Here is a 27538-nt window from a genome sequence, read left to right on the forward strand (position 1 = left end):
CGGGTGACCTTCCTTGCCTCTCAGCCTACCTCGCAAGATTGTGGTGGGAATTCCTTGAGGGTGGGGAGAACTGTGTGCGCCACCTCAGGCTCCTAGGAGGAAAAGTTGGCATATTAATGCGACGAACAATTAAGCAAACAGGAGCCAACTGCAGCCAGCAGATCCGCAGGAGATAGACGCGCCGTCTGAAGGCTGCGGCCTGGCGCTTGTTTCCTAGCAGGCGCCGTGGGCAAGAGATGCGCGCCCGGCGCAGCCTGAAACCCAGGCGGCGGAGGATCTCCCTGCGAGCCGGGAGCGCACAACTCCGCGCTGCTACCGCCGCAGCAGGAGCATCTCCGCACCCCAGGACGTGCTCGCCCCCTGCTCGCTCCCTCCTTCCCTCCCCGCTTTTGCTGGGCGGCCTGTTCCTGGACGCAGTTCAAGGTGTTGAGTTTATAAGCCACTTTTATGAGGGGCGGCCTGGCTTCTCTCAGGATCACCCCTCGGGCTGCACCGTTGCTCGCGAAGGCCGGCGAGGCGTCTGCCACGGCTGAACTGACCCGGCTTCACCCCTGCTGGGTTCTCGAGGAAGGAAAAGGTTTCTCTAAGGAGAATCTGAATCATCACACTGGTTTGGTTCCACTCCGGGGACCGACCGATCCAAAGATGCAACCCTGGAATTGGGGGGCGGGACCTATTGGTACACGACCCCAGTCCTTTCAACCGGGCTTGTCTAGCAGCAGTCGCGGTGGATCGGGTCCTCTCTTGTCACAATAATTTAGGACACCTGGACGTTGGCTGTTTAAGCACTGAGCTCCTCAGGGGACCTTTGCGCGCGGCAAGCGCGGGCAGAACAAGAAGCCGCGACTGGGTCTGGAAGGGATCTGGGGAAGCAGCCGACCTACACCAGAGACCCCGCCCCAGTTTAACGAGGACAACAAACACCGCGACTACCACCCACCCTCTTAGGCCGCCTGCCTGCTTCTTAGACACTTCCAAGCCCTTCCTTGTGCCAAGTGAATTCAGGTCCTGCCTTGTTCCGCCGTAGATTTTTTTTGGGGGGAGGGTGTCAGGGAACCCCTTTACGTCTTCGCTCCCCTTCTGCAAAAGGAGGATATTGACTAGCCAACTGTCAAAAAAGAAAATGCATTAGAACAATAGAAGTGCAAACACCGTTCAACAAAATTAAGGGCGAATAAAAAGCGAGACACTCAGTTGCGCATTACAAATGAAACGGATGAGAAGCCAAAGGCGTTTGGGGTTCGGGTGCGGCTGTCAGGCGCGGGGTGGGGGCAAGACTCCAAGACTTCTGCCCGCCCCCCAGTTCCACCAAGCAGGGCGTGGGCAAGAGCACGGGAAGGAAATGAAATACAGTGGTACCTCGGGTTACAGACGCTTCAGGTTACAGACTCCGCTAACCCAGAAATAGTGCTTCAGGTTAAGAACTTTGCTTCAGGATGAGAACAGAAATCGTGCTCTGGCGGCGCGGCAACAGCAGGAGGCCCCATTAGCTAAAGTGGCGCTTCAGGTTAAGAACAGTTTCAGGTTAAGGACGGACCTCCGGAACGAATTAAGTACTTAACCCGAGGTACCACTGTACAGTTCGTACCCTATTCGCAGAGCCCCCGCAAGCAGCCAGCCCGCTCCGCAGAAAGGGGTGAGCTGGCCTCCCCGGCTGGATGTCCGCGGCCTGCGGGATGACATGGCTGCGCTGCAGGCGCAAGATCTAGCCAGCCAGGCAGCAGAACAAAGGGGGGGGGGCTCTGCCTGGAACAGCAAAGCCAGTTAACATAAGTGGCCAGCCAGATGCCCATTATGAAAAACCAGCATGCAGGATTTGAGCGCACGAGCCCTCGCAGCCCCTGCGGATCCCGGCAACAGGCTTTCAGAAGCACCGTTGTCTGCAGCTGTGAAGGTAGAGCTTCACAGCTTTCCTGGCCTTGGATAACCTCCAGGAATCTACAGAATCCTCTCTCAAAGCCGTCCACGGCGTTGGCCATCACTGCCTCCTGTGGGAGCGAGTTGGTGCAGACCCCCGAGTGGTGGGCCTGGGTCGTGGGCCTTCCGCTGCTAGGAGCGGCTGTGCTGGCGGGAGAGCCGGAGCCCGGAGTCGCCGCCAAGCCAGGGAGAGGAAAAGCCGGTCCCGGGCCTGCTGCGCCCCGGGCACAGATGCTATCCGCCTGAGCCTAACCTCACGGGCGGAGGGGCGGGCAAGTGTCGCCTGCTTTGGCCAGGGGCCCCGGAAAGGAGCCGGGCAGAGCCTTTTGGGGAAGCTAGGCAGCAGCAGCTCCCGGGGCCAGTGCCCGCTGGCATCTCCCGGCGGGGTTGGGAGAGACTCCTGCCTGAAATCCTGGAAAGCCGTAGCTGCCAGTCAGTGCAGACAGTATGGGGCTAAATGGACCGATGGTCCTATTCAGTATCCTTCCTGTATTCCATGCTATCTAGCTGGCGCAGAGTGGAGAGCCCCTTCGGCTGCTGGCCCGGCGGAGGGGGAGGCAGGGGGCTGCGCTGGGCTGTCCCAGAGCCGCCGGTGGGAATTCCCCGCCGGCGCTGCGGAGGAGCCGGGATCAAAGCCGCCGCTCGTCTCCGCTGACCCCGCTGGCCTCTCCGCAGCCTCGCAAGGCGTGAAAGCGGCTGTCTTTGCCGAAGCCTGCTGTTCCCTCGCCGTCTTATTGACAGCTTAATTTTGCGCCCAGCCATTCCCCTTATTAAAGGGAAATTCATTTGGAAGCAATTTCCATCCGAAAACAGGCGCGGCCCTCCCGAGCCCCCCCGGCTCGGGGACATAATTGAATTACACCCGCCAGATCTGCATTATTGAAATGGAGCCGCTAAATAATAGATGAGCGGGGGGGGGCGGGGAGGGGCGCGCCGTTGGCACCGAGGGAGGAGGCCTGTGCGGAAATGCGCCGCAGCTGCCTGGCTGCCCCGCCGGGTGCTCGGAGCTGCGCGCTGGCGGGCGAGCAAATGGGAGCTCCGGGACGCCCCCTCCCGCACCATCTGCCGGGAGGGTCACGCTGGGAAGGGGCAAACGGGGCTTGGAGTGGCTCCTCCCCACCGCTCTCCACTTCTAGCCAAATGAGGCCTCAAAGGCTGCGAGGTGCCTAGGAGTCAACACACACGTGTGAACAGACACTACGTCCGTGTCGGCAAAGCAGCCGCGGTTGCGAGGCAGGGAAGGGAGACTGAGACGGGCTCCTTCAAGCTGGTTTCAGCCGCAGCCCAGGATCCGATCCTTGCAGACAGCACCTGCGGAGAACAAGGCGCAAGGCCAGCCCCGGCCTTCTCTGCCTTAGCTGTGATTCCTGCATTGCTGGGGGGGTTGGACTAGATGGGGGTCCCTTCCGACTCTAGGATTCTCTCCCACTTCTCTGCTCGCGCAGTGGCCAGACTGAGGCCCAAAAGCGGGGCCTGAGCGCAGCAGCAGCCGAACTGTCCTCGCCTGCGCTTCCCAGCCATTCAAAAGCACGTGCTGCCTCCGACTGTGGACCCAATCCATACTTATTTTTAGTTAGTTGGTTTATACCCCCCCACACACACACCTCGGGGCCCCCATCTAAAGGGCAGAATCACCTGAAAGTCCTGGGAAGATACCAGCCCCTTCCGCTTCTCTGACCCCGAAGTAACGGAAATAGGTTTCTGCCCAAGGGCTGGGATGCTGCCCTTAGCTGAGTCCTTCCTCCTCGGAGAGACTGGGGTGCTTCGCAGGCTTCGTCTCCTGGCCCCCCAGGGAGGCTGCCCGGTCCTGAAAGCAGCGGGAGAAGGACAGTTTTGCACATGGAGATCCGAGCTTTGCGACTGGAGGAGGAGGAGATGGAGCAGACCTGAGGAGGACCTGGGGACAGGTCACCAAGCCCCCCCCCCCCGTGGAGCCCAGCCTGTCAACGGCCTCATGTTCAGAACACCCCTCCTTAGAGCACCTTGAAAGCTGGTGTGGCCTTGACAAGAGTCCCACCTCCCGTTATGGAAATATGTGACATAGCCAAAGATGAAGGAAGGGGTTTGTTAGTCTCTCTGTGTGTTTGGACTTTTTTCTACTACATATTTTGTGTTTTTATTTTGTGTTTTTATGTTGTGAACCGCCCTGAGATCTACCAATGAAAGGTGGAATACAAATTTAATAAATTACTAAATAAAATAAAGATTATTGGCTGTTCTTCTTGAGTTCTGCTTGGACTTTTCCTAAGAATGAGGAACTGGGAACCAGCTGGCAACCAATTCCATCCTCGTCCCCTGATGGGTTCCATCCTGCCTTGGTGTGTGTAACTGTCTTATTCCAAAAGGTCTTCAGAAGATGAGGTGGAATAATTATTTAAATCGGGTTGGATATTTAATAATAATAATAATAATAATAATAATAATAATAATAATAATACATTTATTTATACCCCGCCCTCCCCTGCCAGAGTTATTCTCCATTGCTGGGTCGCAGTTTTAAATGAGAAACATGAGTAGCTTTGAAAGTACTGTATTTTAATCCTTCACTGTTGTTTTAAATGGTTTTTATTCATGTGGTAAAATATAAGGCTGGCCCAGACATAACCCAGGAAGCTATCTTTAAAATACATAAGACTATTTCTCTGTCCTTGTCCATGGAGTTTTCTTGGCAGGGATACTGGAGTGGCTTGCTGGTTCCTGCTCCAGGTGGATCACGTTTGGTCAAAACTCTCCACTATGACCTGTCCATCTTGGGTGCCCTGCTTGGCATAGCTCATAGCTATAGGTCATATAGCTCATAGGTCACAGAAAAGACCCTGATGTTGGGAAAGATGGAGGGCGCAAGGAGGAGGGGAAGACAGAGGACGAGATGGTGGGACAGTGTTCTCGAAGCTACCAGCATGAGGGAGGCAGTGGAAGACAGGAGGGCCTTGGCATGCTCTGGTCCAGGGGATCACAAAGAGGCGGACACCACTAAATGACTAAACAACAATTTCTCTGTCCATGCTCCTGTGTCCTCTCCTCTGCCTGGCCAGTGACTCTTCAGGGCTACTTCAGGCAGAGGGGGGGGTCCCTTCCCCATTTCCCCCAAACTGATCTCAGAAGCTATATAATAGAGGGATCAAACAAGGGTCCTGCGGCCACCCCACCCCCCACCATAAAGATACAGAGAAAGATAAATGCAAAACACCTCCGCGCTCCTCAAGGAGGCAATCAGCAGCGCGTCACGGGAACAGCTCCGCACAGGCGCAAGCGAGTATACCTACCTAATCAACACTGCGTGCCCCGTGGGTGTTGCTCTGACACACAAGCCATGTGCTTTTGTTGTATTCGAATTTGATTATTTCATTATGGGAAATCTCTTTGGGAGCCAGCTGGTGGAAGACAGAGCAGGAGAAAAATGGAAGAAATGAAATGGATCTCTCTCTCTCTCTCTCTCTCTCTCTCTCTCTCTCTCTCTCTCACGGCAATTCACATGAACATGCGTGCTCCAAGGCAAGCAGTCTTTAACATGCACAGCCAAACACAAGCACACAGAGACACAACCTTGGGGTTTTATTATTTATTTGTTGACTGAGCATTTTCTGCTTATGGGCTTGGCAAGCCTCAGCATCCTTCAGTAACTAGCTGGGACATGATGGGGCCCTGAGACAGAAGGGTTGTGTGGTACCCATTCATTTACCACTACTCTTCTCCCAAAGGAGAGGTGCCAGGCTCGAGACCTCTGACTGGAGTGCCTTTGTCTTGTGACCAGTAATGTGAAGCTAAGCCACAAGACAGAGGAACTCTGCACATACCCAGAGGCACCCCTTGCATGTTCAGGAGTGCCTGCATTGCTGAGCCCTGTCTCAAATCACATCTTCTGGTGGTTGTTGTGGAATGCAGAAAAGTCAAGTACAACCTTTTCCTGTTCCCTGGAATGGACACCCAGGGGAATGTGGCTCCAGGCAGGGAGATCTTCCTGTCATACCTGCTCTGGATCTCCCCCCCCCCCCCGTGTGTGACCAGGTGGATGGGCGTGACCCTAGCTGACCAGGTAAAAGGGCTGGCCACGCAACCACCTCTCTCTTGGTCTCTTGCTCTCCTGGCTCTTAGCCAGCGCCTGGCTCAATCTTCACACAGGATGGAGCCCACAGGCAGAAAGTCTGAGATGTAGCCCAGGCTTCTTTTCACTGTAGCCACAAGGTAGAGCCTGCCTTCAGATTCCTGCTGTGAACTGAATGTGAGTAAAACTTTATTCTTACTTTTAAAGAAGATTGTGCTGTGTTATTATTAGTTTAAGAGGGGAATAAAGGTGGATTTCCCAGGAACAAGCCAGACTGGATTGCTTAATTAAAGGATTCTAAGTTTGTGAGGAGGGATAATAGCCAAACAATATATCCTCTCCTACCATCCTTAACATTTGTCCTGTTGGGCACCCCCCCTGATAAGTTGAAAGGGGGCCTGATCCATCTAAAACGAACTCACTGCATGCATTCTTGGAGTCCTTTTGCTTTTTGGTTTTGGAGGGCACCCCCCCCCAAAAAAAGGGTTTTGTTTGCTGTGTTTCCTCCATTGCAGGAGTTGGCCTTCAGGGTCCCTTCTGACTCTACAGTTCTACCATTCTATGAAATCGCAGCTTCCTTCCTGCTTGGCTTCACACAAGCTCCTTCCTGACCCAGATAACGTTTTTACATCTTTCAGGCACACCAACCACCTTCCCATTCAATCTGAATCAATGTCTGTCTGTCTGTCTGTCTGTCTGTCTGTCTGTCTGTCTCTCTCTCTCTCTCTCTCTCTCTCTCTCTCTCTCTCACACACACACACACAAAAACACACCCACACACGCACCCATGTGTCTTTCACACCATGTGTGTTTAACCTTGTCTGGGGGATCACCCAGGAATTAGTGTGGGCACATATCCTCTTGCCCCTTTCCAGCCACACTGCCAAGTGCTCCCATTGCCAAGTCCAAGAGAGATCGTAAGGCATCAACATCACATGTGCCAAAATGTCAAAGGGATGCTGGCAGGAGCATGTGAGCACATGGAGGGCACAGCACATGCCCCGACATGTCTGTTGGTGGGCACCTGGCTGCTCTGGGTGTGGCCAGGGCTCTGTGCCTGGGAGACCACGCAGGAAGCGGCTGGGCCATACCAGCCAGATGTGCTGGGGCTTTAGAGCCCCTTTTCATAGCTGTCAAATCAAAGTGGGGGGAGGGAGGTAGACAGGAGTTCCAGCATCATGCGCACAGCAGCTGGATGGAGTCCCAGCGTTGCTTGCATCTGTCCCATCAATCACAGCAGGGGGAGGGGCGTGGGCAGCTGTGAGGGACCACCTGCCTCTGCCAGCCTGGCTCACTTGCCCCTGAGGCCCAGGGCTCCTGGGGGCCAGAGAAGCTGCAGGCTGCAGGCCAGTTCCCTCTGCCTTAGACTTACTAGGATGGCTTCCAGGGGTGCCACCCCCCCCACTTGCAGTCACTTGAGAGGGAGAAGGGGGCCACACCCTCTTGGCCTGGAATCCTTGTCCCCAAATCCAAGACGCTGGGTGAGTGTGAGGCTGACACTCCTGAGTGGTGAGGCAAATACACTCTGCACATGCTCAAGGCATGCATCCAAGATCACATATCATGCTATGGAAAACCACCTGCAAATAATGATAGTTTTCCAGTGAAGAGCCATCATAGAACTGTAAAGTTGGAAGGCACCCAAAGGGTCGTCTAGTCCAAGTCCATGCAATGCAGGAACAATAACAATAACAATAACAATAACAATAACAATAACAATAACAATAACAATAACAATAACAATAACAATAACAATAACAATAACAATAACAATAACAATAACAATAACAATAACAATTTATTATTTGTACCCCGCCCATTTGGCTAGGTTTCCCCGGCCACTCTGGGCGGCTTCCAACAAAGTTTAAAAATACATGAAAATGTCACACATTAAAAACTTCCCTGAACAGGGCTGCCTTCAGATGTCTTCTAAATGTCAGGTAGGTATTTTTCTCTTTGACACCTGCTGGGAGGGCGTTCCACAGGGCGGGCGCCACTACCGAGAAGGCCCTCTGCCTGGTTCCCTGTAACTTCACTTCTCACAGTGAGGGAACCGCCAGAAGGCCCTTGGTGCTGGACCTCAGTGTCTGGGCAGAACGATGGGGGTGGAGACGCTCCTTCAGGTATGCTGGGCCGAGGCTGAATCACAGCTAGCACCATTCTAGCCCTCCTGGGAGCCCCTGACGTGGGTGGGCTGTGGCAGTGGAATCACAGTGGTGGCAGAGACCCTTTTGCTGGAGGAGGTGAAGGTGTGGGAATGTTCATGGAGGCAGGAGAGGGTATATTGTTTAATTATATCCTTCCCAACTTGTGTTAACAAGTTCTACAATTTAGCAGAGTAACATTCCCCTTTTAAACTTACATAGTGGATAGGTCTTTGCCAGGCTTGCATAAGCCTCTAAAATAAGTTTCCTGGTAATTCCCCTTTTATTCCCTCTTAAAAAGAATAGACACGACGCAGTCTTGTATAAAAGTATATAAAATAGTTTACTCACATTCTGTACACTGAAGGATCTCAGAAGGCAGAGTTAGGTTACAAAATGTATACACATGGAATCTATCCCATAAGGAGATGCTATAGTTTCTTTGTCCTCTCTTAGCTGAGAGAGCTTCTTAGGCTAAGGAGATGTTGCTACTTCAAGGAATGGAGTCAGAGAGAGAGATGGCTGCCCTGCCCTGTGCGATTTTGTTACCTGCACAGGTGAGGTCACGCCCACCTCTGGTCACATGTAGAGGAAGTTTGTCCCAGCCCAGGAGGAAACCGGAAGTTCTGACTGGCTGGTCCAGACACCCCCTTTTTATGTCCACTCTAGGAATGTTGTATTTGACTGCTCTGTGTTTCACACCCCACAGAAGGTGATGCCTTCATGAAGCCCCTCCAGCTCCACCCCAGCTCGAAGGCACCTAGCCTCTCTTGCTCCTGGCCCCAATCCCGCCCCTTCCACCACTTTCTCAGGCCATCCCCTTCCACACACCCCACCACCATCCCTGCGACAAGTTTGCTTGTTTAACCATTTAGGTAAAAAAGGGAAAGGACCCCGGATGGTTAAGTCCAGTGGAAGGCGACTATGGGGTGCGGCCCTCATCTTGCTTTGCTTTTCAGGCCAAGAGAGCCGGCGTTTGTCCACAGACAGGTCATGTGGCCAGCAGGACTAAACCTCTTCTGGTGCATCGGGACCGTAACAGAAACCAGCGCACAGGGAAACACTGTTTCCCTTCCCGCCACAGCTGTACCTATTTATCTACTTGCACTAGTGTGCTTTCGAACTGCTAGGTTGGCAGAAGCTGGCACGGAGCAACGGGAGCTCACCTCGTCGCCGCGGATTAGAACTTCTGACCTTCTGATCGGCAAGCCCAGCGCCACCCGCTCCCGTTTACACCTTGCCCGCCTTCCAGCTCCAACGGGACATCCACACGGCAGCCTAAAGCTAAGGTTACAAATAATATCGCTTATATAGAATTAAGTCAAGAGCCATTGTTAAAAAAACGTCCTGATCCGGGGGCCCTTCCACGGCGTCTTGCTCTTCGCAAGGCGCTCCTTCGCTCACTTAAGTGGCTGCAGAGCCCAGCTAGTCCTCGCGCTCTTGACAACTGAGATTAGCACACGCGCACAAACACACGCATCTAAAGGCCTGCGATGGAGCTGCTCGCCCCCGAGCACATTCTTCTTCTCCATCACTTAACTCAATTTCCCTGTCAACGCCCCAGATAAGCTGGCAGTGGGGGCGGGGGGGGGGAGGAAGATGCTGAAGGAGAACGGGGGGGGGGAGAGAGATGCAAGACCTGCTGAGAATGAGATGGGGGCCTGCAAGGATTTCCCTCTGCAGCAATTTCCTGGTGCGTGTCACAGGGCATTATGCGAGACGGTGTGCAGGGCGGCGGCGGGGGGGGTCGCGGGGGGAGTGTCTGTACGAGGCATGGAGCGGGGAGGAACCAGGGAGGGCAGGAGAAGCATTTGTCTCTCCTTGCAGGTTGAAGTGTCCCTGCGAACACGCCCCGAGTCCCCGTATAACGCCAGGGCAGCGAAGACGCCTCTTTCTTCCAGAGGTTGCGCCCGCCTTAGTCTGCTGCAGAAAATAAAAGGGTCTGTTGCGCCTTCATTATGGCATCAGGCTTTCATGCAATCGCGGGATTGTAGAGTCGGAAGGGCTCCAAACGGTCATCTAGTCCAGTGTTTCCCAACCTTGGGCCTCCAGCTGTTTTTGAACTACAATTCCCATCATCCCTGACCACTGGTCTTGCTAGCTAGGGATGATGGGAGTTGTAGTCCAAAAACAGCTGGAGGCCCAAGGTTGGGAAACACTGACTAGTCCACCACCCCCCCTGCAACGGAGGTTTTTTGGGCTTCAGATGCATCGGGTGGGGCCTTAAAGACTCCCCGCTGTGTTGTGGCCTCAGCTGCAGCGGCGAGACAGAAGCCGGAGGAGGCGCGGGCGCTTTGGACGAAAGTGGCTTCTCTGTCGCCTGAGGTCCTTTGTCAGAGCGGAGGCATCGCGGCTCAAAGGCAGCCACGAAGCTCTGCGTGACCAAGAGACAGTCCCTGTTTCTTAGCCTAACCTCCCACACAGGGTTGTTGTGAGGAGAAAACAGAGGGAGGGGGACAACACTGAGCTATTTGGACCACAGCTGAGAGCCCGTGTGGCATAATGGCCAGAGAGACCTTGGAGTCTGTCACCATCTCTTCGCCTCACAGGGCTGTTGTGAGGAAAAGAACCACGGAACCACCTTGAGCCCCTTGGAATTTAGAGATGTATATAAATGTAGTAAGGACATACATATATACATACATACATACATACATACATACATACATAACAATAGTCTGGAAGAACTGTGGATCTGGCCCTATGAGGGGTGCCAGACGATGCCCCTTCCTCACTCGTGTGGCAGCGCTGTCCTCTGGAACTCCCTGCCGGTTGACAGCAGGGGGGCTCCTTCCCTGCGCTCTTTTCCGCGCCTGCTAAACGCATCCTTGCTTAGACAAACCTACTCAGGTAAAATGTTGGTGTTTGCTTTCATTTGATTTTAGTTTATGTGTGGCTTTAATTTTTCGAATGTTGCTTATAACTGTTTTTATCGATAATTTTATTTTTCGTTATTTTTATAAACCACTTTGAGGCTTTTTACAATCAAGCAGAGTCTAATTTCAAACAAACCAACAAGCCCGTTTCCTTTGCTGTAGGGCTAGCAAAGAGGCAACCCGGGCGAGCTGGACTTCCGCTGTGGCTTAGATCTTTCCTGGGCCTGCCTTTCCCAGAGCGCCTCCCCTGGGCTGTCCCTGAGGAGTCCCGAGTCAAATCCTGCGCGCCACCCGCGTCCACAGCTCTCCTCCCGCAGAGGCGCCGAGGGAGGTTCGGGCGCTGGACTGGGAGGCGGCGACCGGCGGATTGTCAGTGCTAAGGAGGGAGATAAGACGGCTAAGAGGAGCTCTGTGGAACCAGGGCCAGAAGGGATCGGGGCCACCGGCGAACAGGCCCCGACTCACTGGGCAAGGGCCCCTCGCCAGCCTCCAAGGCCCCACTGCAGCAAACAGACGCGCGCCGTCGGAGAAATGATTTATCCGACGTGCGCCAGGCAGCCCTTCCAGGCCTCTGGCTTCGCTGGCGGATAAAAAAACCTCTTAGTCCGCCTTGTCAACCAAGACGCTCCAGGCGCCAACTTTTTAGAATCAGCAACGTTAAAAACAGGCAAACGAAAACCAATAAAGGCGCTAAAGCAGAGAGGCGAAACCCTGAGGGGAATCCGGGAGAGCAGCTTGCCGGTAAACGGGCAAAGGAGGGGATGGATTTGGTCGCGGCGCCCAGACGAGAAAGGCCCCGCTGCGCCCGGCCATTCGCCGCCCTACGGAAACGGCGAGAGGCTCAGAATGGCCGGGCATGTCCGACTGGAGCCGGGGAGGCGGGCGGGCGGGAGCCGGCGACTGCAGGCCCCGGAGCAAGTAGCCAGCCCGGCAACGCCGCGTTGCTCTCTCTCGCATTTCGTTGCAAACGTCCGCACGTCTTTTCGGCAACGGTAAAGTGGCGCACGGCTGGCGAGGGGAAGCGGGAGCGAGGGCGACTTGTAGACTTTGCGCTTTGGGTGGCTTTACCTTGGACGGGATTTTGGGGTGCGCCTGCTTTTCCCTGCTCCCTCCCAGGAGAGGACAGGAGGCGGCGGAGGAGCGGTAGCCCCGGCTGCGGGCTCCCTCCTTCCTGGCTCCGCGTCAAAACTCCGCCGCCCGCGGGACTTTCGCACCTCCCTTCCTCGCCAGATGGAGCGCCTCTCTTCCCCAGTTTCGGGTCAGCGGCCTTCCACTCTCCTCGCTCCGCATCGGGATCTCCAGGAACCCACTTCTGCGGCAACAGATGCAAATAAAAATAGCGTTTGCCTTTCAGAGCTGATGCTGCGCATCTCTGCGCCAGGAGCCGCCTCGCCTTCCGCGTCGTGTAAGCCGCTTGATGGGGCTTGGCCGGTTCTTCTGCATCCAGTGCGCTTCTGGCTGAAGAAGCATTTAGACGGTATTCTGACCGTCACCCACCCGCTCGGAGAAGTCTTGGGATCGGAGCCTTTGGCGCAGGAACAATGCGCCTTCCAGCTGCCGCCGGTCTCGCTCAGGGGACTCTCGGAAGGCAGGAGGAAGGCGCAGGCGAGGGAAGGCCCGGCGCGCTTTCACTCCTGCGGCTTAGCGCGGTCTTGAGAGAGGGGTGAACTACGGAAAGGGAGAGCAATTAAGAAAGGGCCAAAGGGAGAAAGGCCGGCCGGCGGCGCTTGCCAGACTTCCGCGGGGCTTCGCTGAAATCCCGGAGCAAAGCGGAGCCGGTTAGGCAAACCCGCTTGGAAGGAACCCGCGAGGGGCGGCGAGGGAGGCTCCCCTGGCGCGACAGATTGGGGGGGGGGTCCTCTCTTTCCAAAGGCGCCTCCCGCCCCTATTGTCCGGAAACCATAAGGGAGTTTCGCCAGTTGGGAAGGGAAGGCCAGCCCCTTCGGGATCGACTCCGGAATGGACCGAGGCCGGAACCTGGAGCGCCCCGCCCGGGAGACAATGCCCCTTCCTCCCGCTTACTCTCGCGGTGCCTTCACACCAAAGTCAGCCCCCCCCCCCGGTTCCGATCCCAATGATTTTCATTCCCCACCCTCCCAAATTTCAATTTGCAGGCTCCCCTCCCTCAGCAAAAGCAGATGAGGCGACGCGCTGGGGATTGTCCCGACATGAAAGTCACCATCTGGCGGCGCGCTCTCCCGATCCGCCGCCCCCCCCCTCCGCCCGCCCGCGCGGCTGTGGCCATGGCGGGCTCCATCCGCTCCTAATCGCTCGTGTAAACGGCCCATCTATCACGGCGAGCGGGGATTAAAGGCCCCCGAGCGGAGGGGCGCGCAGCCCGCCAGGCGCTGAGTGACAGCTGCGCTTAACCACTTCGGCTCCGGGATGGGGCAAAACTTTTAACAGGGCGGGGGGACTACAGAGGGGGGGCTCTAAGGCAAGAAGCGAATTTATTCGGGGTGGAAGCCTTGGGGTCCGCGGGGGGAGCTTCCTCACCTGCTGTAAGCGCTGGGCCTGATCCCAACCATGGGGGGTGTCTTTGGGCAGAGGAGCCCCCCACCACACTGCATTGCACCCCCCCAATACAGAGGTGATTCTACGGGGGAGCTCCTGCGTTCATTCTTGGGCTTTGGGGGTACGTGGCTTTGCGCGCGACGGTTACAATGATCTCCGAGAGACCTTTCTCCGACGTGAAATGGCGCCGAAGGGTGGGTTGGGGCCTGGCCAAGCCTGGAGCCCGTCTCCAGGTTTCTTGGGGGGAAATGGGGAGTAGGAGACCGACCCGGCTCGGGCAAAAGGAGCGGAACCTCAGCCACAGACAATCTAGGCTCTCCGACAGCCCGGGCAGGATCGGGCCCGATTCCCCTTTGAAGGCTGGGCCGAGAAGAAAACGCAACCGGAAAAAACGGAGGGGGACGTACTGCCTTATTCGGGTTGCAGCTGAAAATTTTATTTCTTTAATTTAAAAAAAAAGGTTTTCCGAACCCTTACAGCTCTAGAAAGAGCGTGCCGCACCCCCTTACCTGACAGATTCCTTCTAACTTTCCCAATATTTATCTTCTATAGGTTTCCTTTGTTCTGTGTTAACCTAGAAGAAGCAAAAGATTAAATAAGGGACCAAGAGACGATAGAGGGGTGGAAGGCGGCTCCATCCGACCCCTTTCCAACCTGCTTGGGGGCTCTCCTGGGCTGGCCCTCAGCAGCCACGACCCGGCCGCCAGCGCTTTTCTCTGGCCCGGGCAGGGCAGGACGCCGCCTGCGCCTCACACCTGCTGTTCCCCCCGGCCGTCAGGATGCGGGGCCGGGCAGTGGGGACCGCGGGACTGGGAAACACACAGATCAGGCCCGCAGCTCCGCCGCCCGACACGCGAGGAGGCTGGGCCTTCAGTGCCTTCGCCGGCGAGGCGGGAGGCTCAGAGACCCTCGTGCTCCAGGCCTGTAAGCTGAACGTCTCAAGGCTAGTCTAGACGGTGTTCTTGCGGGGCGGCGATTATCAGGCGAAGGAGCATTCTGCCTTGCGGAGGTTGTACCTTCCTGTCACAAACCCAGGGCCACTTTTATCCCCATGACTGTTGTGAAGGGAGGGGGAAACAAAAGGCGACTTCTGAATCTTGCGGGGTTTCTAGCTAACAGGCGTCTTATGGTCGCCTTTCAGGGTGATTGGAGGAGCTGGCTCTGAGATGCCCGGGGGCAACTGGCCACGTTCACACAGCCAGAGAGTGCTTTGCCGCGTCTCGTGTGAACGCACCCGCCCTTTCCTCCTTCTTTCCTCCGGCCTCTTCTGACCTTCGGTGTGGGCAGAGACTACGGCTTGTAGGACGAAAGACTCTCTTAGGACTTTCCCAGATATCGCGCGCCCACACCGAAGAAGGTGCCATGGATCGGCTTGCGGCGAAGAAGGTGGTGGAAGTCGGTCACAGGGCGGATGCGGAAGGCGAGCGGAATGCGGACGGCCCGTGGCGAGCGCGGCCAGCTTCTCCTGGGCCTTTCGCGCTACCTCCGGAGGTGTGAGATGGCTCTGGGATATATTGATGTCCATGTTCCGTTTCTCTTCCGCCCATTCGCGAAGTCCTCCGGGCAGAGGCCGGGTGGCCCTCTGTCCAGGATTCTTCAGTTGCGCTTCCTGGATCGCAAGGGGTTAGACTAGATGGCCCACGGAGGTCCCTTCCAACTCTCCAATTATATGATTGTGCGCCTACATTTGGGGTGTAGATGGGAGGGAAGGGATTTTCCTGCCCTCCCCCACCCCGTAACCTTCAGAGATACCGCCCCCATTCCCTCTTTTTCTGCTGCTTGCCCCCTGGGCTTTCCCGGGGGTCTTGTGCCTCCTTCCGGCCGAGTCCGACCGGCTACAGGGGGCCCTCGTTGCGCGTCCACCGGGAGCCCTTTGCGCACAGGCGAACCCGAGGTTTGGACAGGACGGGCCTGGCCTCTCAGCAGCTGGCTGTGGAGGGGGACAGGCTGGGAGGGAGGGAAGGGGGGGGGTTTACAAGCGTGCGGGATCATGGAGCTATTTGTATGAGGCTTTTACGGCCGGTCCGGGCAGTGAAACTCAAAACCTGCCCAAAGCCCCGCGCTGCGGGCCTTAATCACTCCCAGACGCGGCGCTTTTATGGGCCATTTAGAACTGGGGAGGCTATAAAACTCCAGGCAGTCGAGGGGGGGTTAGAATAGTCGGGGTGCATCCTGGAGGGGAGTGGGGAACCCCATGGAGGCCCCTCTCTCCGGAGAGGCCGGGCTAGCCGTCGGGGGGAGGTCGGGGCCGCCCAGCCTGTCTACAGACTCCCCTCCCCAGCAGGCGGCCCGCGGGGGGCTTTGAAATGCTCTTTACAGCGCTTGGGGGGGGGAGCCGCTTTTTATGGCTCCCTTTACGGGGATGTTGCACGTCTGCCTTGCATTAGCGGCGGGGGTGGCGAAGGGGCCTAGCGGAGCGCCCAGCTGGGCCGCAGGCGGCGAGGCAAGCAGCCGGAGGGCCCGATCCACCAGAGACCCTGGGACCCCGCCGAAGCCGCCCTGTACCTCGGGCGGGGCAGCGAGTCGGCTCCCTCCCAAGAGCGCAGGGGAAGAACCGGAGGGTGGAGGGCCGGGAAGGGGGAAGAAGACCCCAAGCTGGCCACGATGGGTGGGGAAGGAGGGTCCGTAGGGCACACGGGGAGACGCGAGGGGCAAACCTGGAGCGGAGGCAGCGGCTCCTCTGGGCAGCGTCTCGGATCCTACGGGCCCCGCACGTCAAGGACGCCCGCCGAACAAGCCGGAGCCGGCGCTGAGCGAGAGGGGAACCTGAGGGTGCCCAAGATAAGAATAGCAGTAATCGCACGAATAATAGTACTACTACAAAGAGTACTACTGATTGTACTACTACTAATAGTAACAACAGTAACAACAATAGTCATAGTAATAACAAAGCACATCTTCAACAATTGCGGCAGCAACAAAATTCCGCGCGCCCGCGAAGGAGAGCGTGGAGTGGCTCTCGCGGGGTGCGAAGCCTGCCTTCCCCTTAATTCCTTTCCCTTACACCAAGCGGAGGAAAACCCTCCGTGGCTCTGGAGGAAGAGAAACCTCTCCCCGAAGTCCCCGCGGGGCTATTTCGGGGCCGCCAAGCTGGTGAAGGCGCTGCAATTGCGCGTAATTGCGCGGCTAGGTAAAACCAGAGTCCCGAGAACAATAAGCGAGGCTGCCACAAACCCCCGAGGGGTGTTTAGCTGGAGGGTCGCCGCCGCCCGAAGGAGAAGCAGCCGGAAGGCCCCGGAAGAACCCGGCTGAGCTAGAGGGAGCGTGACTATCTCTCCAGAGGGAAAGGCCGCAAAGGGCGCCCCACATGCTGGTCAAGGAAGGCTCCCTTCCTCCAAAGCAGACCCGATCCAGGCGGCTCCATAAAGCTCCTGGAGAGAGGCGGGGGGGCGCGAAGAGACAATGCCAAAACTCAGGGGGCTCCTTGAGCAGAGACACTTGCGGCAGCTTAAGACAGTTGCCAGAGATGAGCCCCGCAGGGGGAGGCAGGGTCCTCTATCGCCCACCCCAGCTGCCCTTCTTGTATCTACAGCCAGTTTGGCAGGGGGCGGTGGAAGGGTCTGGAAGGAGCGGGGACCACCGCGGAGCACACATACCGGGAGCTGGAGAGGCGAGGCCCAGCGCGATAAGCCGAGAAGGGGCCAGCCCGGAAGGCGCTGCTTCACAGCCGAAGCTGTCCTCGGCTTGGGGAGCCGGAGAAGCTGTCGGGTCAGGGCCCTGGCTCAGGCCTAGCCGCTCCCGCGACGCCTCTTTGCTCCCGGGATCGGGGCCGCCAGCTCAGCGGTGGAGCCGAGGGAGCCCCCAGGCAGGCCTGCGAGCAAAGGCAGAGCCGCCGGGCGGTGGCCGCTTCTGCAAGGCGGCCGGAGAAGCGGGGACCCCCTCCCCTCCCCGCGTCCCCCCCCCACTCGCTCCCCCCTCTGAAACTTTGCTAACACTCCCGCGCTGGCTCCTCCTACCCGGGTGCCCAATTGATGGCCCTGCCTGTGCGTCTTTAAGGCTGGAGCGCCCGGCGGACTTGGCTAGGACTGAACGGGCTCACCGGCGGCCAGAGGCAAGGAAGACCCGACGGGACGCCCCCTCCCCAAGCCGCGCCGGGCAAGGCCAGGCAGGGGGATGGGCCGGGGGGGCCCTTGTGCGGCGCCGCTCTCCTCTTAGGCCCGGATCCAACGGGTAGCGGGGCTGGGGGGGGAGAGAGAAGAGGAGCTTCCGCGCTCAAAGCTGGAGGGGGCGGCTCAGAGCGGCTGGCGCGCAGAGATAACAACGCCGGGGGATCTGCAGCAGCAGCAGCAGCACCATGACCCCAAGGGGGTGCTGAGCCCCATCCCTGCTCCAGGAGAAGCTGGGGGGCTCCCTCCCCCTCCCTCCCGCCTCCCTCCCGCGGGCCATGACCTCCGCTAAGGAAGGGAAGGCGGCGGCCCCCGCGCTGCCTCAGCCGGCCACCGAGGAGCGGCGCCGGAGCCCGCTGGACCAGCTGCCGCCGCCCGCCAACTCCAACAAGCCGCTGACCCCCTTCAGCATCGAGGACATCCTCAGCAAGCCCTCGGCGCGCAAAGCCCCCGCCGCCCGCCTGCTGGACAAGCTCGCCGGCTCGGCCGGACCGCCCCGCAGCGGCGTGCCCGCGCCCGCCTCTCCGCTCTGCGCCCTCGAGGAGCTGGCCAGCAAGACCTTCAAGGGGCTGGAGGTGAACGTGCTTCAGGCGGCCGAAGGTAAGGGGTCGGGGCGAGCGGGAGAGGAGAGGCGGCGGCGGGGCGGCGGAGGGCCGCGCTTGCCTCTTCCGCTCCGAGGGGGGACCTCCTCGGGGGCTCTCGGCCACGGGGCTTGGGCAGGCTCGGTAACGAGGCGGCACCCGGGGGCCACCTTCCCACAACCGCTGCTGCGAAGCGAAGGAAGCGGCGGCCCTTCCCCTGTCCGGAGATTTCTCGGGCAAAGCGAAGGGCGAGGCTCGGACCCTCCTCCGCGGTTTGGGAAGCCCAGGAGCCGCCGCTGCCGCCGCTTTCCCGAGAAAAGCGCGGAGCTCCCGGAGGCGAGGAAGAGACTCATCCGCCGCTTTCCTTCGGAAATCCTGGTGCGGAGGTCTAGCGGCGTCGGAGGCGAAGGGCTGGTCCGCCCAGCCCTCTTTCCACAGGGTCCCCCCAACGCCAACGCCGCTTCCTCCCCTTTGGCCTTTCTAATCGTTTTTTTCCTGCCCCGCAAGAATCCGCAGCCGGTTAAGTCAATATTATGTCAGCGGCGTGGATTTGTTTATCTGTCCCGCTGGCTCCACTTGACGGGCAGAGTCAGTCCAGACCGCGAACCGACGCACAAACCGCCTGCGCTCCGAGGACAGCAAATGGCTGCCGCGTTGGGTCTTTCAAAACTAGACCGTTTTCTCTCTTTCGGTCCCGCCGGACGAGAAAGAAAAATGCCACCGGCCTAAACGGCGCGAATTCGTTTCTGGCGGGTGCTCAAGTTCGTGGCGGCGGCTGGGTTCGTTTACCGCGCACGATAATTTCTCCTTGCTGGGTTTCACACGACTGCGATTTAATTCTGCCTTCTGCTTCTGTATAGTGACCCCCCCTCCCGCCCCTGCAACACACAGAGAGACGCTCTCGATTCAAATTAGCCGAAGGATGAACGCCGAAAAAGGGCCCCGAATCGCGTTAAACCACAAAGGGAAACGCACTAGTTTGTTCGGGGCCGTTTGCTCCGATGTCCAGGAGCGAAATCCGGGAATCGAGCCGGTTGGAGAACGGCCGGATAATCGAAGTGGGCACAGCCCTGCCCGGGCCCCCATCCCACAAAAAACCCGCCGTTTAACACCCGGTTCCTCAAAGGATTCTAGCACCCCTCTTTTTAAAAAATGTTACTGAGAGTGAGAGACAACCTTTCGCCTCCACTTTTCCGGGGAACCTGGGCCTTCCAGTCGTCGCCGCGGCTAAAAACCTTTCAGGCCCAGCAAACCATTTTCCGCCAGAGCCCCAAATTCGGGAAGGTTGTTCCTGGCTGAGCCCCGCTTCGGAATAGCCAGCCCCCCAATTGTGCCCTGGGCAAAAAGCGAGTGAAGGCCCCGGACTCTCCTTCTCACCGCTTCTCAAAGGTACCCCAAGAGCCTCGTGGAGAGGCGCAATCGGACATTACGTAATTAGTTCAAATTAATTATATTAATTCATATTCTTTATATTTTACAATTTCCCATATTTCTTGGGTGGATGTTCCTCGCCAGTCTTTCAGCTTAAATTGCTTGCAATTCCCCAAAACCATATTTCAACTTAATATAAATATGAGGGAGCATGTTTCAAACGCCTCTCTCCCCGCGCCAAAATGGGGAATATTTGAGTTCCTCTTTTCCCAAAGAACCCGGGAAACTCTCTTTTTTTCCTGCGTTGTGAAATTAGCCGGGCCTCACCAGGGCCCGTTCGGCGCCCTTCGGGCAAAATTCTGACTGGCCAAGGGCGAGGGAGGCGGCGGGTGTTTTCCTTCTAATCGTGAAACAACAAAGCTTAGGAAAGCGTCATTTGTGAATGGTGGAGTGGAAAATGGGACAGAAAGAGAATTTAAACCCATTTTAAATCCAGGTTTGTTGCTCTTTTTTCAGGGCGCTTTCAAACTTTCAGTTTAATACCTTTTTGCATTTCCCCCAGCTGAAGTGCAAATCATGCGTCGGAACAGAATCTCAATAAATTAAATTGAAATTAAATTCCGGCGCATGGAAATGGGTTTACTTTCTCTTTCTGTCCCATTTTCCACCCCACCATTCACAAATGACGCTTTTCTAAGGTATTCCCAGGACGCTCAAACAGTTCACGTGTACAAATTCGGATTTCAGACCTGGGAAAGGGAAAATTGAGCAGCATTTGCGAAAATAGTCGACAGAGGAAAGCAGGATTTGAGCGCAGCGCGCAGTTAGTGTAAAGGAGCCATTAGTTTGGATGAGCCCATCCTGAAGAGAAGGGCCTGATCCTGTGGATTCACCCAAACGGATTAATTCTGCGAGAGGTAATAGGCCTTCCTGGAGGGGTCCGGCTTCTCTGCTGTGGGCCGAATCGTTTTAATTCTAGACGAGGCCCTCGCGCGGGCTCAACCGCAGCCTAGTCTCGGGCAGGTCCCGGGCCTCGTCACTCCCTCGGCCTGAAGGTCCTCGTCCGGGACGAGAGGGGAGGAAGAAGACCTCTTGTCCTTCGGGGGCGGCCAGGGGGCGGCCAGAGGGTTGCCCCGCCAGCAGCTGAGGTCAAGGGTCCCGCACTTCAGAACAGCCATTTGGTTTCATTACTGCCTCCTGCGCGCCTTTCTGAGAGGTGGAAAGGAGAAATGGGAAAATAGAAGCAGGAGACTTTCGCTCTCCTTTCCCATCACACAGTCAGGACGAAGAAAGAAAGAATCACTGCTATGCGGTTGCTGTTGTTATTATTATTATTATTATTATTATTATTATTATTATTATTATTATTATTATTATTATTATTATTATTAAATTGTTATTATTATCCCCACCCTCACTTCAGGATAAAAGTGTAGTAATTATTCCTTGATCTGGAATTTTGTTCCAAATTTTAGTTTGGTGCCAAACATCTCTCTCTCTCTCTCTCTCTCTCTGCCCCCCCCCCCAGCCCAGTTCTTTGGGACAAAGGTCGGCGCCTTGACCGCCTTTGCTTCGTCGTGCGAGCAAATGGCCGGGGCTTCCCAGAGTCTGGTTTTCAACAAAATGTTATCAACGCCTTTGAACAAGGGCGGCCGCCCAGCACAGTCCCTCTTTGTGCTCCTTCACTCGCCCTTCCATCCCCACGAGAACTGGGTCCGCCTGACTGAATGGGGAGAGAAGGGAGGCCGTCGGTTTTCCAAGATGCTCCACGTCCCGCTAGCACCCTGGGCTTCCCGCTCCGCGCTTCAGCCTCGGGGCGGGGAGGTTAAGCTAGAAGTCGCCCGTCGTTCTCCGGGCGCCCCCACTGCACTCGCTGGGTTTCGGTTACCGTCGGGTCTCGCCCTGCGGCCAGTTTCACGCTTTCCTGCGCCCAAGGGGATAGCGCCCAAGGGGATAGCGAGAGGCCTTGCCAGGCCTCCAGGCAGAGGAAGCGACCCTTCCAGCCCCGGTGGGGTAGCTCTGGAGTCCCCCCCCCCCCGACGGCTGCAGGTTCTTTGGCGACTCCAGACCGGGCAGGGCAGGTGCGGGACGGGGGACGCTGGCCCTTATGCCCGGCGGGGGCGGCTGACCGCGAATCCTTCTCATCTGCCTCCCTCTGCAGGCCGGGACCCGCTGGGCGCCTTCGGGCCGCGGCAGCAGTCGAAGAAGCGTCGGAAGTCGCGCACGGCCTTCACCAACCACCAGATCTACGAGCTGGAGAAGCGCTTCCTCTACCAGAAGTACCTGTCGCCCGCCGACCGGGACCACATCGCGGCGCAGCTGGGCCTCAGCAACGCGCAGGTCATCACCTGGTTCCAGAACCGGCGCGCCAAGCTGAAGCGGGACTTGGAGGAGATGAAGGCCGACGTCGAGTCGCTCAAGAAGCTGCCCCCCGCCGCCCTGGAGAAGCTGGCCAGCATGCCCGAGCTGGAGCCCCAGCCCCAGCCTGCCCGGGCCCGCGGGGGCAGCCTGCCCCGCGCCTCGCCCCCGTCTTCGCCCGGCGCCTCGCTCCGCGCCACGGACCCCTTCTCCGACGGCGAGGACGACGACGACGACGAGGAGGGCGAGGACGAGGACGAGGAGATCGACGTGGGGGACTGAGAGCCTCGCGCGGGGCCAGCCCGCTCCCCCAGCATCGAACCAAGGGACGGGGGGTTGACCGTCGGACCCCGTACCTCCCTCTCTTTCTCCCGCCTTACCGCCAGCAAAGGGGCTTGAGAAGGCGCCCCAGCCCAAGAACAGAGAGGCCCCACTTTCGACGTCCTGCACCCCAATTCCCTGACGCCCCAGGATTCCATTCACCCCGATTTCCCTCCATCTTTATCCGCCCGCCCCGTCCATTCACCCCTTGCATGTCGTCCATGCGTTGCCCGACACATCCCTGCCTGCACCTCAGACCCCCCCCCCTTATTCTGGCCCCAGCTGACCCCACCCCGTCCTCCTCCTTCGGTCACTGGCGTGGAAGATTTGGTGCAATTTCTTTTTCTAAAAAAATCAATTAATTTTATTATTATCATTATTTTTCAGTCGTGGTTTGGTCCCTGCTGTGATCTCGATTCCTCCCCCCCCCTCCCCGCGTCCTTGCTGGTTGCCTTTCCTCCGTGAGTTCAGACTGGGACACCCACCCGGAGGAAACAGGGGACTGTGGTAGTGGGGGGGGGCGTGTATTATGGGATGGCCGCATTTAGCACATTCCAAAAGGGGCCCCCGACGGCTGGGCCTGGAGCTCTGGCGACTCCGCGAGGAACCACCCCTCTAGGGAAGGGGGGCTGCCTTCCCTCCCAGTTTGGGGTGGGGGCAGCTCCCCCCGCCTTTCGCGCACCCCCACCCCACCCTCAGTTTCCCGGTTCTCTCGGTCGTGTGTGCGTGTATATATTTTGAATAAAAGGACACACCAGATGACGATGCCAGGTTCCAGTTTAAGAAGAACTGGGGCAGGTGGGGGGGCATTGGGGGGATCCGGGAGCCTGAGACACAAACTTTCAAGGGAAAGGCCGACTGAGGAACCGGGCAGTCCCGGAGCCAGGAAGCGGCGCGGACGGAAGGTGGGCGAGGGCGGTGTCGCAGGAGAAAACGGGAGCGTCTCCCCTCACCATCAACCCTCGACGGATCTCCTGCGGAGAAGACGCTCCCACGAGTGGAGGGGAGTCGCCACAGAGACCCCCCCCCAGAGGTCTGTCTCAAGCACAGGAAAAGGGGCTTGCCGCTAAATCGAGGGGCTTTGGGATGTATTTGGTTTTGGTTGGAACAGCTGGGGTGGTGGCCTCAGACCTGTAATTGTCAATTTGGGAGGGGTTCCAGAGGGTCATCCAGTCCAACCCCCCCCCCCGGAACGCAGAAACAGCAGCTACAGCATCCCTGACAGATGGCCGTCCAACCGAGGAGAGTCCGCCCCCTTTTTCTACTGACCTTGGGGCTCGCAGTTTCCCGTTGCTTCTGGGTTAGGGGTGTTTTCAACGGGGAATAACTTGTGTGGGACGGGGCGGGGGGGGGGCAGAAAGGCGGCGCAAAATGTTCCGAACTAAAAAGAAGACCGCTAGGATCGGCCTGCGCCGAACGGAAGGCTTATATGCAACGTCGCCAAGCGCGCCTGTCCATGTGCAGAGAGCGCCCCCCCCTCCGCTGGCTTCCAGAAAAATCCGACATCCTTTCCAAGCTTCAACCGACGGCAGAGCCCGACCCCCACCCCCACCCTCTTCCTCCCCTCCACCTCTTTCCCCCTTTTCTTCCCAATGTCTCAACAAATGAAATTGATTTGTAAAAATGTTACATGGGGGGGGACACACGAGAGTGAGACATTGCACACTTTTGTAAATCGACAAAATCTTTAATAAAACAAAAAACCGACGGCAGAGGGAGGGTCGCTATGTGAGCATCAGCCGAGCTGGGGGGGAGGGGCTGCCCCTCCCCCACCGGCCATCCATCTCCCCCCCCCCGCCGCCCCCTCTCCTCCACGCCGTGTCTGCGCCCCGTACGATTCAATTAGGCGCTGGGAGCCGGCCCTGCCATCTGGTTTGTGAATTCGCCCTGCTGATGGATTGGAGCCCCTGCCTGTCGAGGGGAGGCCAGGCAAGCAGAGCAATTGATTAACGGGGGGGGGGGGTAGCGATGATGACCCCCCCCCACCCCCGGCCGCCCCCCGGCCTTTTGGAGAGGAATGGGTCGCACTTCAAGGCCGGGGGATTCGTTCCGGAGGGGGGAAGGAAGGGCGTCGAGGGGAGACCCCGGCCCAGCCGCCCCCTCCTTCCCTAGCGCCGCAGACAGCGCCTTTTATGAGCGGGACGTGCCTCGGCCACCGCGGGAGGAAGCCCCGCCTCCGCAGGGGAGGGCCGCCCCGTCGGGCCAGACCCCTCCCCCTTCTCTCTCTACACGTGTCCAGTTGCTCTGCAGACGCGGAGGGTCCTTCTCCTCGGAAGGGAGACTTGGCTTTTGTCGGGGGTGGGGGAGCCGCTTTGGGAGGAGAGAGAGTGTCGTCGAACAAGGTCGCCGCTGGCAAGGTGCGGGGCCAGCTGCGAACACGGAGGGAAGCCCCGATCCAAAGGGAAGGTTGGGTTGGGGGGCTTGGGTGAGGGGCGAGGGGGGAGCCCTCGAGGGGCAGAAACTGACCCTTGGCCGGGGGCGGGGACCGCACCCCCTTCCGTGGGGCGGGTGGTGCACAGAGAGAGAGAGAGAGCGCGCTCTAGCAGGAAGGCGTCACGTGCGGACCCGCGGACCCGCCATGCGTCCGCCAGAGAAGAAGCCCAGCTCCTCCCTCCGACGGGCGGCTGGTTCCCTCGAGGAGCTTTTGCGGCCGGAGCAGAAGAGGTTAAGGCCCTCCGAGTTGTCCGTGGCTAGAGAGGGAAGGGAGGAAGTGACGTTGTTGGACTTCCTCCCTGGGCTCCGGGGCGAAGTTGCCTCCGCCGCCGCCGCCGAGAGAGAGGCTTCCCGGGTCTCCCTTCCCCGGAGCGGCGCTGCCCCTTTCGCCACTTCTCTACCTCCTCATTCAATGTAAACTATTATTATTATTATTATTATTATTATTATTATTATTATTATTATTATGAAAGAGAATTTATTATTGTTATTATTATAACTATATTATATTATTATGGTGTTCTTATTATGAGCGCCGAGGGGCGAGGTGTTTTTGTTCTGGGCCATTTTTGCGGTTTTCGACTTTTCTTTTGCTTTTTGAGGCTTCTGGGATTCTTCCCTCCCTGCCCTTGTGAGTTTGCTTCTGAGAGTCAAAGTCCTCCTTTTGAATTGCCGGATTCAGGTAGGTAGTTGTGTTGGTCTGAGGAGTCCAAATAAATTGATTTTTTAAAATAAATAAAAAAATGGTCCAGTAGTGCTGAAGAATGGATTCTTTTGAATTCTGGTGCTGGAGGAGACTCTTGAGAGTCCCATGGACTGCAAGAAGATCCAACCTCTCCATTCTGAAGGAAATCAGCCCTGAGTGCTCACTGGAAGGACAGATCCTGAAGCTGAGGCTCCAAGACTTTGGCCACCTCCTGAGAAGAGAAGACTCCCTGGAAAAGATCCTGATGTTGGGAAAGATGGAGGGCACAAGGAGAAGGGGGCGACAGAGGACGAGATGGTGGGACACTGTTCTCGGAGCTACCAGCATGAGGGAAGCAGTGGAAGACAGAAGGGCCTGGCGTGCTCTGGTCCAGGGGGTCATGAAGAGGCGGACACGACTAAACGACTCAACAACAGCACCTTAGAGACCGACTCAGTTTGTTCTGGGCCTCAGCTTTGGTGTGCATGCCCACTTCTTCAGATACAGGGAAACAGAAGTCCCCAGACACTTCTATATAGAGGGAGGGTGGGTGTGGTAAACCTGTCTGTTAACGGACTGCAATTAGTCCTACAGGAAAGAGCAAGGAATAGTATGCAGATGACCAAAAATAGCTTTCACATGTGTAATGAGACAAGAATCCACTATCTCTGTTCGGACCAGGTTTCTCCATAGTTTTCAGTTTAGTAATAAGTTTTAATTCTGCCACTTCTCTTTTATGTCTATTTCTGAAATTCTTTTGTAATAAGACAGCTGCTTTGAGATCCTGCATTGAATCTCCTGGGAGATGGAAGTGTTCTACTGGTTTCTCTCTTTTTTGAATTTCCAGTTATTTTCCCGTTTGTATTTTTTTTAGCATTTTTTATTTTAAAATGGATAGCAAGAATGCTGTTGTTGAGGAAAGCCCCCAATTATGCAACCTTATGCAGAATAATTTCATTCAGTGGTGGCGACATTTAGAAGGGATTCTAAAGTGTATTGAACAAGAAGAAATGGGCAAAGCCGGGTCTGTTATGCAAGACAGTGTTTCAGACAAAGAAAGGTGAAACAGCTGCTCCAATACTTCAGAATTTGCAAAAGGCTTCAGATTTGCTCCAGTGGGCGAATAAGTGGAAGCTGCAAGAGATTTTGACCAACTTTTTTGTGGCATTAAGGATCTTTTTAACTATCGCTGTTTCAGCTGCCAGTTGTGAAAGAAGTTTCTCAAAACTTAAATCAATTGAAACGTATCAGAGATCTACAGTGAGCCAAGAAGCCAAGAGCCAACGAGTGACCTAGCGATACTGTTAATGGAGAGAGATTTCAATGTAAATTTTGATACTGTTATTGAAAAATGCGCACAAATTAACACCAGGCTATTTTAAATAAATTTGATCATGCTATCATTAAATGCATTTTTAATTTCATCAGCGTGTTCTTAAAAAATACAATGCATGTGCTTGGGGGGGGTTAATGGGTTCAATAATGGACTGGTGGAAGGGACTTGGAGAGTGTTAGCAGTCCTTGGGTTAGGGAGGTGCAATACTTGCTTGGCCACGGGTGCTGGCAACCCATGCTATGCCCCGGCTGTGCTGCCAAGTGCTGGTGCAACCCCCTCCCCATTCAACCCCCTCTGCCTCCCCTGTCAGAGGAGCAAGGAGAGGAGGAGGGTGGAAGTCCAGGCCTGGGAGGTGCAGGGGGTGGGGGCTGAACAGTGATGGTCACTTTCTCTTTCCTCTCTCTCCTTTGTTCTGCAGCACAGCGGGGAGGAGGGCTTCAGCAGAAATGAAATTTATCCCTGAAGGTGCCTTTGAGTTTCTCTGCAGGGAATAGCTTTTAATTTGACAGTTATGAGACACATGCAGCAGGCGGGGGGGAGGGAGGGAGGAAGCCTAGCAGGAAAAGCCGCCCCATGCCACCAGTCTGCCCCAAGGGATGTCCTGGAACAATACCTCTCTCTCTGCACAAGAACTTAGAATAATAGAATCTTTAGAGTGGGAAGGGAACCAAAGGTCATCCAGTCCACCCCCCTGCAATGCAGGAATCTCAGCTGGAGCATCCAGGACAGAAGGCCACCCAACCACTGCTTGAAAACCTCCAAGGAAGGAGAGTCCACCGCCTCTTGGGAGTCTGTTCCACTGTCGAACAGCTCTTACTGTCATGAAGTTTTTCCGTGTTTAGTCAGGGAGA

General features: G+C 56.8%; 1 protein-coding gene and 1 long non-coding RNA gene across 4 annotated transcripts; one reads left to right on the forward strand and one right to left on the reverse strand.

Moving 5' to 3' along the window:
- Nucleotides 1-953: 953 nt before the first annotated feature.
- Nucleotides 954-17374, reverse strand: LOC310686065. 2 transcript variants are annotated; one of them, XR_014515696.1, is made up of 3 exons: nt 17093-17374; nt 16154-16262; nt 954-1108 (listed from the first exon to the last, which is right to left on the reverse strand). It is a non-coding gene; the product is annotated as an uncharacterized lncRNA (long non-coding RNA). The 2 variants fall into 2 exon arrangements; XR_014515697.1 differs by lacking the exon at nt 954-1108 and adding an exon at nt 14005-14070.
- On the forward strand, nt 15119-22992 carry LBX2 (ladybird homeobox 2). Of its 2 annotated transcripts, none has more exons than XM_083459090.1 (2): nt 15119-15390; nt 21716-22992. In XM_083459090.1, the coding sequence occupies exons 1-2, from the start codon at nt 15195-15197 to the stop codon at nt 22192-22194; spliced, it is 675 nt and encodes a 224-aa protein (XP_083315216.1). In that variant the 5' UTR covers nt 15119-15194; the 3' UTR covers nt 22195-22992. The 2 variants fall into 2 exon arrangements, with proteins under 2 accessions (XP_083315216.1, XP_083315215.1); XM_083459089.1 differs by lacking the exon at nt 15119-15390 and adding an exon at nt 17427-18202.
- The last annotated feature ends 4546 nt before the right edge of the window (nt 22993-27538 follow it).

This window comes from Podarcis liolepis, assembly GCF_965112155.1.
Source record: "Podarcis liolepis genome assembly, chromosome: 9".
NCBI lineage: Eukaryota > Metazoa > Chordata > Lepidosauria > Squamata > Lacertidae > Podarcis > Podarcis liolepis.